Source organism: Otolemur garnettii, unplaced genomic scaffold (assembly GCF_000181295.1).
Source record: "Otolemur garnettii isolate 467f Iridium unplaced genomic scaffold, OtoGar3 scaffold00069, whole genome shotgun sequence".
NCBI classification, from domain to species: Eukaryota; Metazoa; Chordata; class Mammalia; order Primates; family Galagidae; genus Otolemur; species Otolemur garnettii.
In genome coordinates this window covers 1,151,250-1,165,442 of record NW_003852464.1, presented here as the reverse complement: position 1 = coordinate 1,165,442, position 14,193 = coordinate 1,151,250, and the positions used below count along the sequence as shown (strand labels likewise).

General features: G+C 45.9%; 1 protein-coding gene across 1 annotated transcript in view; it reads right to left on the bottom strand.

Annotated features, from left to right (window-relative positions):
* Nucleotides 1-13,226, bottom strand: part of LAP3 (leucine aminopeptidase 3) — a 22,304-nt gene extending 9,078 nt beyond the window's left edge. The window contains exons 1-8 of the mRNA XM_023515339.1: nt 13,054-13,226; nt 10,634-10,749; nt 9,269-9,323; nt 8,704-8,809; nt 7,462-7,621; nt 6,075-6,239; nt 3,193-3,351; nt 262-386 (exon numbers count right to left, since the gene is read on the bottom strand). Coding sequence (XP_023371107.1) covers nt 262-386; nt 3,193-3,351; nt 6,075-6,239; nt 7,462-7,621; nt 8,704-8,809; nt 9,269-9,323; nt 10,634-10,749; nt 13,054-13,155 — 988 coding nt within the window. The 5' untranslated portion in view covers nt 13,156-13,226. The remainder of the gene's footprint in view (nt 1-261; nt 387-3,192; nt 3,352-6,074; nt 6,240-7,461; nt 7,622-8,703; nt 8,810-9,268; nt 9,324-10,633; nt 10,750-13,053) is intronic.
* Between the last annotated feature and the right edge of the window lie 967 nt (nt 13,227-14,193).

The following is a 14,193-nucleotide window of genomic DNA, read 5'->3' as shown; positions in this document are numbered from 1 at the left end:
GGCTGAGCACTTTTTACTGGAGTGAACTACAACCTCAACATCACGGGCTCTTAACTACCAGCCACTTTTTGCAGAAGTCAAACAAATCAATCTCCTTACAGCCCACGGGTTGCAAAACACAATCAGCTCAGAGAGTAAAATACTCATCTGAGCTAAAAACAGTTTTGTGATCTTTTCAGATTATAGGAAACCACATCTGCTCTCTCAATTCTACAAGGGACTGGATTCCAGCTCTCCAAGACAATCCCTCATGCCACTTACCTATGACATTAATAGGCAAATTAAGCTTTGCTGCAGACACGATGGCTGAACAGATAGTTGCAGCCCCTCCCATGTCTGCCCTCATGAGGTCCATGTTTGCAGAAGCCTTGATGGAGATACCGCCACTGCAGGGAAAAGGACATTAATAGCAAACATTAATGGCGGAGAAGATGGCGAAATCACTTTCCTAAAAAAGAACTTGAGCGTTAACATGAGCTGAGAATTAACTGCTGGGTAAAGCACCACAGACCTGCCCAAGGAGTCAAACGTCTAAATTTCGTCTCATTACCACTCAGAGAAAGTTTGGTTAAACACGTAGTTATTACACGATTCACTGGATACTTTCCTAGGAATTTACCCAAGAGAAGGGCAAACCTATGTCTACTCAAAGCTTAGAGACGCTCTCAACTTCACTCCTAACAGCCCCAAACTGGAACAACTCAGAATTTCCAGCAATAGATGAATGGATAAACAAAACTTAACGTTTTCGTACAATGGGATATTGCTCAATAAAAAGGAACAAATGACTGATACGCCCCAAACATGGCTAAATCTCACGGACACTATGCTGGAAGGAAGAAGCTGGGCATGAAAATCTCCACTTACGTAAACTTCTGGAATAGGCAAAACTAATCTCCAGTAACAGAAGGAGGACTGGCTGGCTGTTGGGGCAGCAGGTGGGGGGTACAAAAAGGCACAGGGGAGTTTTTGAGAAGTGAGGGAAATGTTCTATTTTCTTGACAGTGGGGGTACTCATGGGTGCAGACTTCTGTTAAAACTTACTAAGCTGAACCTCTAAAGGGTGAATTTTAACTGTACATATAAACCCCTCTGTACATATTATCCCCTGTACAGATTATCCCCTCTGCTAGAAAATCTTCAGTTACATCCACCTGTTTAGAGCAAAACAAAGTCCAATATCTAACCAGGCTCAGAACAACCAAGCTTCTGCCCACCTCTCCAGCCATCGTGTCTCACCCCTTCACCCTTTCACACTCTGGGGTGCAGAGTCACACTGTTATTACAACACCAGGAGCTAACCCTACTGCCTCTCACCATGCAGCCTTCACCATGTTTCCCTGTCCTAGAACTACAGTCCCCAAGGTCACCAACACCCAGGCCTGTTAAGAATAGGGCTGCTAGCAGGAGATGATCAGGTGATCGGGGAAGTGAACAAAACTTCATCTGTATTTACAGCTGCTCCCCAGCTCCCCATGGCTCGCGTCATCCCCCCAGCTCCACTCCCTGTCACATCAGAGGCAACATTAGATTCTCATACGAGCAGGAGCCCTAATGTAAACTGCACATGTGAGGATCTAGTTGTGTGCTCCTTATACGAATCTAATGACCAATGATCTGAGGCAGTGATCTGAGGCACTGGGACCATCTAGCTGAAGGAAGACAAGCTCAGGGCTCTTACTGACTCGGCATTATGATGAGCTGTATAATTATTTCACTGTATATTACAATGTAGTAACAGAAGTAGAGTGTACAATAAATGCAATGTGCTTGAATCGTCCCCAAACCATCTCCACACTGTCTGCAGAAAAATTGTCATGAAACTAGTTCCTAGTGACAAAAAGGCTGGCATCACTACCCCAGAACATGAGTCCCTAGTCCCCAGTGAGCTAATTCCTCCTGATCCTTCACATTTTAAGATAAAACTGACACTCCTGCCAGGAAGACTTTCCACTCAAAGGCTAAGTCAGGCCTCTTCAGCCAAAAATGCAAATGTGGATTAAATTAAGAATGAAGTTCACCCTGAGCATAAACTATTTTCACATCCAGATATTAGCCTATGACAGCGTAAAACCACAATTAGCAAGACATTCCAAAACAGTTTAACTTTCACAACTTAACTCTTATTTGCTGTGGTGTTTGGTGCATATAACTCATAAACAAACATGTACATTTTGAATGGCATGTGCTCAGAACCTTTTAGTGATGGGTGTGGAATGAAAATGGCTTAGAGACCACTGCCTGAAAGGAGAGAACGTGAACCAATGGGTGGGAGACACAGGGGACGTTACCCGCTCTGGGACTTCCCATGCCCAGAAGCACTGCTACAGAGGGCTGGGTTTCATTTTGGTGTGGCAAAAATGAACTGAGTGCAAAAACGTACTAGGGGCATCAACATCTCACATTTCTCTGGCAGCATTTTCCAAAGTTCCAGGAGTCCGGATTCCTTCAAAAGGAAATCAGAAAGTACTACCTTCTGTACCCCAAGAAGCCCTGTCATTAAACAAACAGAAAGAAAAAACCTCACGTGCTTGATCTAACCTAGTTTTTTGCCAAGCAACCCTTTCTATACCTCACATTAGCATCCCTGAAACTATATTCAGTGGTATATGTTTTCCATGGGAAATACTAACTCTACTGTCTTTCCCAACTCTGCCCGTCCTTGGCTGCAATTGCCAGAGATTGCTTTCAATTCTAAGGAATATTTATGGCTTAACAAGATTAGTGGGAACTGGATTGGTCAGCTAAAAAAATAATCTGAAGCCAGCAAAGGGAAGACAACAGAATCCAAACAGCTGCACCATCAGTATCCACCTGGAAAATCTGTAATAGCCACAAAGGACAATCAAAGTGTATGGTGGAAAGGTTTTAAGACATTTTAAAGACAGAGCTGAGTCTGACTTCCCACTCAACATATTAGTTGTGGGACTTCAAACAAATGGTGTAACCTCTCTGAGTCATTGCCTTACCTATGGAAGGTCCACAATCCCTAGCACTCATACAAGTGCTTCATATGGAAAATGCCTAATAGTCTGTCACACAGAGTAAGCACTTCTACAGGCAGTAGCTTAATACATTTAACGTAACGTACAACATTCACCAGACACCACGCTTCTGAATCAAACTGCACACCAAGCAACACAAGTCACACAAAGCAATCACAGGGTACAAAGCACAGACGCCAAGACGTACCTGTCGAATGTAATTCCCTTCCCGACAAGCACGAGGGGCTGTTCACTTGCATTCGGGCTACCTGTGTAGTGAATTTCCAAGAACACAGGGGGCTCGTCAGACCCTTTGGCCACACTTAGGAATGATCCCATAGTCTGTTCTTCAATCCAAGACTTGGGTCTACAGGGCAGCAAGGGGGAAAAGTGAAGATACCGTTAAAAAACTAACTTAGATCAAGCCATAAAAACAGATGAAGACTTTACATCTTTTATATTAACCTGGATAGAGTTGGAGGCCAGTAGATAAACTAACACACATCCACACAAAATAAAAACTCAATTCAAGTCAGGGGGAAGAGGGAGAGGGATTGGTATGTTCCCACCTAATGGGAACAATGTAAGGGTATATGGGACACCTGGGTGAGAGGCACAACTACAACAGGGACCTTACCTAACATGGCAAACACTGTAACCTCATCAGTGTTTCATAATATAAAATACAATAAAGTAGGAAGTATAATAAAGAAGTTCCTAAATATGTCCACAGGAAGGCTTCAATTATCTGCTTTCAATACATTCTTGGGCAAGCCCACTTCCTCATCTGTAAAGTGAAATCAATGATTCCTCCATCAGAAGATTACAGAATTATGAAGAGAATTCATGCATAGAACGTAACACAATGTCAAGGTGTATAGTCAGCAAATAAGATGACGTGTTTTTCCTCCCAAGTGACTCAGATATCTCTAAGTTTAATTTAGAGATGAATTTAATAAGGTTCTAAGACCAAAAAGGATGCTGATATATAGTTAAGGGGTCTATTGCTTTATTTTTGTTATTTCTAAAACTGACCAAAAAAACAAAACAAAACAAAATCAACCAACAAAAAACTAACAAAGCTACATTTGACAAACTGGAATAAAAGATCCTATTTCTTTGGAGTTGTAGAATAGCTAGAATTCTATAGTTTCAGTGTCGAAACTTTATTCTCAGTTTTTCTATCACATTTTCAGATGTCTTTCATTGAAGCAAGAAAACTAATTTTCTTAATTTAATGAACACAGGATCAGGGGGTCCCAGAATGGAAACAGTCCTTAATACAAACTGGAAACTGATGCCACACTGCTATCCGTTCTAGGCTGGGGGCACAAAAGAGCTTTGTATTATTTCTGGCCACAGTAACTAGGCCAAGAGGGAAACCCTATATCCCCACAGGGCAGCCGCAGCCATACCCAGGGAATGTTCCCCCTGCCCCTGCCTATTTGTTAGAGCTAAACTGGGACTGCACCATGGAGGGATGGTCACCAAACTACAAAGGGAAAAGAATATAAAAATGGAAGCTGTGATAAAAAACAAAATCACTTAAAAAGAAACAAGGTTACGCAACATGGGGATTTTTAACCACAAACTCAGCGCTTGGTGTTTTAAAGTCCTGCCTGTCCATAAGAAATGTCCGTCTGCATTTCTTTGATGCATACCCGATGTCTCGGTTTAATGAGTCATGCCCAGCCAGCATGTCCTGCCTGGTCTCTGCTCAGAGACCTCTGCTCAGCATAGGCCTGAAGCTTCCCAGGGGCAGTATGCCCTGCTTCCCACCGGAACGCCTGGCCTGCCCTGCTCTCCCTGCTAACCTCGAAGTGACCTTCCAACTCAGCTCAGGCCTCACATTCTTTGGCAATTCTCTGCCCTCTGCTCCCACAGCACATTTTGCATACCTCCCCATGGCTTCCTACAACATCCTCACTTCTTAGGGGCTGAGGCATCTTTGTAGCCAAGTCCCCAGGCAGCTGGAGGTGCTGCCATCACCACTACCCGCCGACACAAAGTACCTCTGGTATCTCCTCAAATCAGACAAGGAACTGTCTCTGCTAGGACACCTTTACAGAGCCTGAATGCTGTTACAAACTAAACATGCTCTAACCATTCCAGAAATTTTATCATGCTGTAAGTACCGTGTGCTACAGGGCTGTCCTAAAAAATGTGAACTCGAAATCACAAGCACTGAGGAATTCTTTTAAATGGTTGTTCACTTGAGAGACAACTTTGATAATGAAGAACTCTCTATATAAAACCAAAATCTGTCACTTTACTTTAATCATAAATCTCTAAATGCTCAGACTTGGTTTGTTTAAATGGTTGGGGGAACACCCCAAGAGGGACCAGAGCTTGGACTTTTAGGTCCAACAGGCTTGCCGCTGGCCCCGGTTGTCAGGACTCCTGGGAGCACCGGTTCTGGGATCTACCAAGCAGAAATTCTCATTTTGTGCCCAGTTAGGCATGCTGCATTCTTCACTTGTGTTGGAACGCAAGACAATGGGAAGAATTCACCAAAGCAAAACATGTAAATTCCTCCAAGAGTTCAACAGGGTTACCATTTAATTCAGCAACTCAACTCCTAGGCATATGCCTGAAAGAACTAAAAAACACTTCCACACCAAACATGTAATGTGACTGCTTGAAGCCCTATAATTCATAGTTTCCCAAGGGTAAAAACAACCCAAATGCCTGTCAACTGATGGCTGGAGGGATGGGGGAACAGGGAGTGACTGCTTATGGGTACAAAGTTTCTTTGGAGGGTGGCAAAAATGTTCAACATTGATTGTGGTCATGGTAACAAAGCTCTGCGCCTACGTTAAAATCACTGAATCACTTATGGGTGAATTGTATGGAATGTGAATTATATCTCAGTAAAGCTGTTCCAACACACACACACAGTGTAGTGCAAACTCATGGCACGTGCAAAGGCAAGAAAAGATAATGCAGAAAGAACCTCAAACTGAGCTCTATCCCAGCCTGCATATGGCCTCTGGGGGGTCATGTCCCATTACTCCTCTAAACAGGGAGGGAGCTGGATTGTAGGATGCCGCAGACTCCTGTGGCTGAGTCTATGACACACTCCTGAATTACCTGATATGGACCTCTGTTTTGCTACTAGCATTTATGAGATTCTTCTCAATTATCTCGGCAAATCTGGTTGGCGTCATCTCATTGGCTGGAGTCTCCATCAGTTGGCGTGCCAGGTTCTGCCCGGAAGCATAGAGGACTCCCCTCTGCCAGGCCTCCTGGTCCCCACTGGCGAAGAAAGCACAAAGTTACCATCACACACCCCCAAAACAGTAAGCATCCTATAGGTAGGAGAGGCTCTTACCTTACCAGAGACTGAAAAGGACGACAAATGAAATGAAAAACGACAGACGCCCCTGTCCTCTGTGACCTGACCCAGGGTGACAGACAGGATGGTGCAAAGAACCAAAAAATGGCCCCCGCAGGACATAGCCGAGGGGCCTGACCAGGCCCTGCCCTTCACTCCCTGAGGGCTCGTCTGTGAAGCTCTAAACCTGCCGTGTACGTGTGGAAAGAGGTCTCCACAGAAGCCTCACCCTGCTCCCGCTCCCTGCCTCAGGACTGATGCAGCCCCAAGTGCTAACTGTGAAGTGAGCGGATGGCATCGATTCTGATGTGGGAGTAGAGGCTTTTCTGCCTTCTTTTTCCTGTGCCAGGGCTCTGAATCCCAACCTACCAGGGAGCAAAGATTGGCTTTAGAAGAAAAAGGACATGGCCCATGTTTCCGGACCCTGGCTCTTTAGAGAGGGTGGGGCAGAGATAGGTGAATAGCAGCTGATGACCCCAGGGTATTCCAAGTACCAGCTGCTTGGCAGGTGCTGTCTTGGGTCAGTGTAAGAACTCTATGGAATCAGTTTCACAACTCTACTAAACAAAGAACATGAGCCCAAGATTTCAGAGAAGTGACCACAGTCAGAAGGAGGACACAGTGGAGCCTGGGCTGATAGCTACAGGGCCGGTGCTCTCTGCCACCCCATCTACTGGAGGTCTCATTCTGCCCACTCTTAACGATCCAGACTCCCTCTCCTACAACTTAGAACAAGGCTGGATAATCATAGGTACTCAATAGTCTCCTGGTGCATAAGACCCTGAGGGCAAGGACCAGCAGTATCCCGGGTGCCCCTCCACCATGCAGCACTAACGTTCAGCACTGTACCAGGAGCTGCCAGTTCAATGGAAATGACCAGGATTGAAACCTGCAGAAACATGTCTGTGTCATTCCTCCATCTCTCTAGGGTAAAAGCCACCTAGTTATGGCTTCCTAATAACGACCAGCATGGAGGGGTCTAAGGCATCACAGGGAAAGGTGTAGTTATCACACTATGAAAATGGCCTAGGTAATAGAGAAGGTCACAGACAAGCCAAGTGGCAGTGGCCACCACTGAAAAGCAGGCAGCTCTAGGGGGCCGTCAGCTGGGGGGCACGCCCTCCTCCTGGCTTCCTCCATCACCTTCCATAGAGCCTCGCTGCCACAGGCGTCTTCTTTTTCTGCTTTAGGTCATCGTACTCGTAGAGACCAAGCACCGCTCCTTCGGCAGCGGCCTGGGCATCCCCACAGGGATCCACCTCCACGGAGGACAGCTCCAAGTCCTGAACTTGCCTGCATCCCGCTTGGAAAGGACAGAGGAACCAGAAAACTGGAGTCAGTTAAAACAACTCATACAGCAGAAGACAGAGAATGGTGTGGTGTGCTGGGAAAACCCCAGCACAGGGTTCAAATCCCAGTCCTGACACCTAACTGCTTGGAGCCTCCCTTTCCTCCTCTGTGAGACGAAGACCTGAGGGCACTTCCTGGGTCGTGCTGAGGACAGACTGATACAGAAAATGAACAGCTCCTTACAGGACAGGACACACCCTCAGAAAGTGGTAGCTATTCCTGGTATTATTTCTGACACACTATGATTTTCTGATGACGTTTCCCAAACTCCAAGTGCTTCTCAGGTTAAAAATGACAGGGATATGATGATGCTGTCATTATATTCAAGCAACAGGGCAAAGTCCCTTATTAACACAGCGTTTAATAAAGATCAGGTCAGCAAAACCTCCCAAATAAAAGCTATGAAATAATCACTTCACATGAACTTGGAGAGTTTAACGAGCACTCATGTCATACACAGGGCCAGAGAGTAATCAAGCCAATTACTGCTGTTCTGGAAATTTATTTCAAAGCATCTGCTAACCAGTGCCTCCTCGGGAGAGGCTCGACCTACCACTCAGCTCTCAGCTGAGTCAGGTGCATTAGTTTCCGGACACAAGGGGACAGCCACACACCTTCGGCTAGTGATAAATGAGCACACCACACCATGCTTTGTTACTCTCTGATTTTGAAAGAGGATAACTCTATGTTAATTTAAAAGTTGAGTACTATGTTACAAAAAGGTACCGGGTACTATTCACAAAAAGGAAAAAAATCCATACACAACAATTTCTGGTAAAATACAAATCTGAGAGTGGTAGTAAAACCTCCCGAGGATATAGAAATATGAAAGAAAATTCTATAAGCTAACCTGTATCTGGCCTAAGGCCAAGCATATTCAGTAAGGGAAACTGAACGTTTGTTAAGATGAGGGATTTCTGTCTGAATGTGGTACAAGCACTGACAGGAAAAGGACAAAAAAAGAGACAAGAGATAATTGGAAAGAGTGGATCATTAAGATTCTTTATCAATATTCAACTTAAAAAGTAAAATAACCTGCAATAGCAGCTCTGATATTTTCTTTTCCTTCGTGCCAGTTTTCCTGGTCGTCGATTCCAGCTCCCTTTTTGCCAAGGCCGACTAGCACCACACTGGGGAAGTCCTGTTCCACAAACACACCCAGTCAGCCACTTGTTCCTTGCCAGCATTCATCTCCAGCAGGGCCTGGCATAAGCAGAGATTCCCCAAGCTCCCACACTATTACTTTAACCGAAGCCCAGGGCTGAATTCACCGTGACTTTGGCTGTGGGTTTTCTCCTTCAGTTCCTGTGTCTTGGTAACATTTTATACATTTGAAGGTAGAGAGAGAATAATCCTCCCAATAATTCTGTGTAAGACAGTACCATAGCTGGACAAATCAAGCCTTCAGATTGAGGAAATATAAACTATGCTGTTCTTTTTGACAAGGATTCACCTCTTTAAGTAATTCTTTTGCTTAGTACTAGAATGAAACTATAGGAGCCAACACAGAATTTTCGGTATGACCAGGCAGCCACAGTGCTTGGAAGATAGTGGGTATTTACTGACGGTTTACGGAATGAACATTATCTTCATCTCATACCTGATGCAGACCATAAAAGGTTCGGGTCTTGCCTGCCTTCAGAGGTGGTCCAGATCTAAAACCAGAGGAAATAGTGGGGTTGTTTAGTTTTTCTTTTTGGAAATAGAGTTTTAAAAATCAAGTTTGCTCTGCTGGCTTGGGAAGTGACATGCATGTACTTCTAGCACTGTCACAACTGTAACTGCGTCTGTGGATTTCCCTCTTTTATGTTTTTATCCCAAAGCAGAATGCTCTCAGGCCAGATTTCTTAGATGTAACAATTCTAACTCTAGCTCAGGAACTATTTAGCAAACTTTCCAATTAGATCTAACACAACTTTATTTGAAAACAATGGGAAGTAAGGCTATGGCCCCATGGTCCTCTGCATTCTGCAGTGTGGCTAAACAGAATGAACCTTACATCTTTCCAGGAAAAAACAATGACACAAAAACATTAGGGTAACCTAGGTGGCTGACCTGAAGGCTGTGGGTTTGGCTTAGAAGTATAGTCTGTGAGGGATTTTCTACAGACTGGATCCTGGATAATTTCCAAACAAAACTTTATTTCCAAACAACTATAGCCCGGAGCCTGGAGCAGATGCTCTGGGCTGCAGCCTTCTGTAGAAAGGCTGGTGTACTCTATCAGGTCAGCTTTTAGATTAATGAATTAATCTAGACACTTGAGAAGGCTCTGTCTACTGATGAAGAACTGCTAATTGAGAGGGGATACAGACTCTGGTAGCCAACAATTAGTTACTATAATTATTAGATTGTATCACGGTAGCTATAATCCCAATCATACATAGTTGTAATAACTTACATGGACACTTCTACTTCTGCCAAAGATGGCCCACAGCTCTGGCATTTCCCTACTCGTTGGGATCTCAGGCCCTAATGACTTCCAGAATTAGAATCTGCCATCTAACAGAGGAGACGGGAGAAGCCCTTGAAGCTCCAGGCATGCAGTCAGAACCCTTGTTCTGTTTTTAACTAGTAAGGATGCTGCTGTCTCTCTCTATGGAAGGGGGGCTAAAAGAGGCAGAGAGCCTGGTGGGAAGGCAGACAGAGAGGCTGAGGGTGGGGAAAGGGAATTGGAGCCAGGAGGGTGGGCTGAGGAAATCTGGTACTTCGCAGATTCCGGGTCAGTCCTTCACAATAGACTTGTTATTAGGTTGGAAATGTTCTGATTTCCCAGAATTGTAGACATACCCATACTGAAACACAGGGTACCAAACCACGGTCCAGACACATACTTTCACTTTCACAAAGAACTTTCTGGCCAGGGCATTTCCACTCATTTTTTTCTACTAAACAATAAAGCTTAGAAAAAATATACTCTTTCAATTTGGGGGCACTTTAAAAATTAGCACCCTTAGGTAACACTTACAAGTTCAAAATTTCTCTCAGCTTTCCAGCCACCAATTTATTAAAATTCTCTCCTGCGGTTGTAAACTGTGGCCCATCATCTTCTTTCTCTTTAGAATAGATTCCTAACACAAGGCCCTGAGAATAAGCAAAAAAGATGATTAGAGTGGATTCCTTACAGGGGCTCAGAAATCCCCAAATTCCATGAGGAGCAAATAATTCCACCAAAACCCTGTCTTCCCCAAGGACGAAGAACAAAGCCACAGAACCAGCGGGTGCCAGGCAGACAGCTCCATGTGCACCTGCCTGAGTGTTTCAGATCCTTGCCAAGGCAGGGCTGTCATCACTCCCTACTGTGGGTTTTCATGGTCACTCCCAGGAAAGGACTCAACTTTCAAATACAGCAAAAAGGTGTTTTGTTTAACAACAACAGCGGAAAAAAAACATTTATCACCAAGTCAGAGCCCAAAGGAATTCAAAACGTGCCACCCTCCAAAAAAAACGACTTTGCCATAGTTTATTTTGAGCTGAAGGAACTTGAGAAACGGCAAATAGAGAAGGGGTCTCCCCTTCCTATCTAAAAGCAGGTCATAAAAATTTCCTTGAGAAAGGTGTTCTTCCAAGAAGAAGAAAACATTCTGTCACCAGAGAATGGAAGGTGACCCTAAAATGGACCTGTACAAACTTACTGAAATAACACTTACCTTCCATTAATTTCCCCTAGGCATTTCGTGGTCACTGTCCATGTACTGCCCTCAGTCCAAGCCCTTTGTCTCGTCACATGCCCATAATTTATGTTCCTTGCTTTCAAAGGTATATAAGCTGTTGGCCCTAACACTTTCTTCACTTGCTTTTTGCAGACTCTTGTGAAAATATTAAATAAAATGTGTTTGCTTTTCTCCTGTTAATGCTTCTTTTGTTAATTCTTAGGCCCAGCCACAGAAACTAGAAAGGTACAAGGAAGTTTCCCCTCCCTTAAATCCCTCAATTGCAAATCTCAGATATTCCAAAATGCCATCTCAGACAAGCCGATGGCTGCACCCACCATTACCAGTAAGGGCTCTGGCCAACTCACAGGCTAAATGAGAAAAACCAACTTCCCAGGGAGGTGCAGAGCAGAGGGTTCTGCTGAGCACTGACCGCCTCCTTCTTCCTCATCTGCTTGGCAAGTCCCAGACCCCAAATACCTGAAGTAAGGAAGCAGGCTCAGTACTGCCTAGTGTTTGCTTCTGCATGGCAGTTATGATTATGAGGACTTTTTGCCTTAGGGCAACTCTGTGAGGTAGAAAGAACAAGTAGTCTTATATTCACTTGACAGATAATAAATCTGCAAACAGGTCTGACACAGAAATGAGCGAGAATCCAGATGCCTTGCTCTCCTCTCCACAAACCCACATAGACACACAAACAAATTAGTGCCCTTTCTGTCTTTCCCACCAAAAACAAACAACAAAAAAAAACAGGCTTCCTTGCCATTGGTAACTTTGCCGGGTTTTGACTTTCCTAAGAATGTTCATTACGGGGGATTCCATGGAGCAAGAGGGGAACTGGAGACGACACACCTGTTATCCAGACAGGACAAAGAACTACGAAGAGCCCTGGACAGGCATCTGGTCCCTCTGCCATTTGTGACACCGGGACAAGTGTCTGGTCCCACTGCTATGTGTCAAACCAGCAGGAGATTTGAGCTATCTATTCCAATCTAGAACATTCCTAGCCAGGGACGGTCATTTCTTTCTGGTCCTTGGGTACGACTCCCAACCTGTGCTTGGTCCCCAGAGCCCACTCCCTTTCCAGATCCTCCGCATCCGAACTGTGTCCTCCTTCAAAAATTATTGGAGGTCAAAAAGATGCAGAAAGCTTTCCTTCTGGAAGACACTCTTCTTTTAATTTCACGAAATGATGGGTCTCTCTTCAAAACTCTTTTCCCTAGAGAGACATTCCTTTTCTCTGGAAACTTTTTCAGGCAACTTAACTCCTTGACCCTCCACTTGGGAGGGGAGCCCTGTGACCGGCTGACTCCGGGGCCTTAGAGGACACTTCGCCTTAGTAAACTTGGGCTTCCTGCAAGCGCAAGTTAAGAACCGAATTGCTACTGCACGCTCTTGGGTTACTGAGAGAACTAATCAAAATGATGAATGAATAAGCAGCCGGCGGCCGAGCAGGCGAGTTCAGCAGCCCGCACCGCCGCGAGCAGGCGAAGGTGCCGATAGGTCCCCGGCGCCCCGGGAAGCCGCCGGCTGCGGACTCCCGCGGCGCATCCGCAGCCCCCGCCGCGGGCCTGGCCAAAGCCGAGTCTCACCAGGGAGAACTTTTCTTTTTAGCTGATTTTTGGATCTCAGGCAAAAAATTGCAGAAGCCGCGGACACCACGACTCGGACCCTCCCGGCAGCCCCCATCGCCAGCTGGCAGGACTCCACGGCGGCCCGCACCGCCTCTCACCTTGGTCATGTTTGCGACGGAGCGACCCTGGACCCAGAAATGCTTCACCCCCAGTCGTCGGACGGCGACTCGCCCCGCAGCCGGAAGAGGCAGCAAGAACATCTTCCCGGCTCGGCCCCCGCGCCGCCTCCCGCAACCACGTGGCGCCGGAGGGGCGGGCGCGCGCCTGGGGGCAGAGCAAGACCTAGGGGGCGTGGCTGACGGGCACGCGCCAGCCTTCTGGGCGGGGTTGGCGCAGACCGGAGGCGGCCGCGCGGGCTCCGAGTGTGCGCATGCGCCTGCTGCACCGGCGGAGAGGCGGGGCTCCCGAAAGAAGTTCAAGGGTCCTCGGGCGAACCGGATTCAGAGGAGGGAGGGTGCGGCCGAGACGTGAGTGGGGCCGGAGGTGGGGCGAGCTCAGCAGAGCGAGCGTTGGGCAACCCCGGGAATATTGGAACGCAGCGCCAGAGCTGCTTTCACTGCTGCTGAAGGCGCAGCGGGATGATGAAGACACTCCCGCTGAGTTCTGTTTATTCCTGCCCTTACTTTTGAACTTTCATCCGGTCCTAAGGGTGCATGCAACCCTGTAAGGCAGGAGAGCCCAAATACGGGTTTTGAAGATAAGAGCTTTGCGAAACAGTGCTCAGTGTTGTAATATGTTTTTAATTTTTAAAAAGCGTTTTAAATTTTCATTGTAAAAAAGTACACGACGACTGAATACAACTTGAAGAACAGGAGTAAGAACGAGGAAGGACACAAAAACCATTCTTAATTACACCCCTGATCCTAATTTTAGCTAGCTCTTTGATTTTAGCTGGGGGCGCAGGGGTGGGAGAGGGTCACATCAGCTGCAGTGAGCAAAATCGCCACTTTGGACTCGGCGGGAGGTGGGAGAAGAATGTCTATGTCTCCCAAGGGCTGGACGCGGCCAGAGATTTGATTATCCTCTTTTTTCCCTGTTGGCTGAGTTTGTTTATATAAAATCTTTCTCTGTAAAGACAATCGATTGCCAGTGGCTGAAGATAGGGAGTAGTTGCAAATGGGCAAAGAGTTTCTTCTGGAGGTGACAGAAACCTAAATTAGATTGCAGTGATGATTTTTAAAATCTTTGAATTGCACACTTTATATGACCACAGACAAGGAAGATCTGGAGTCCAAGGT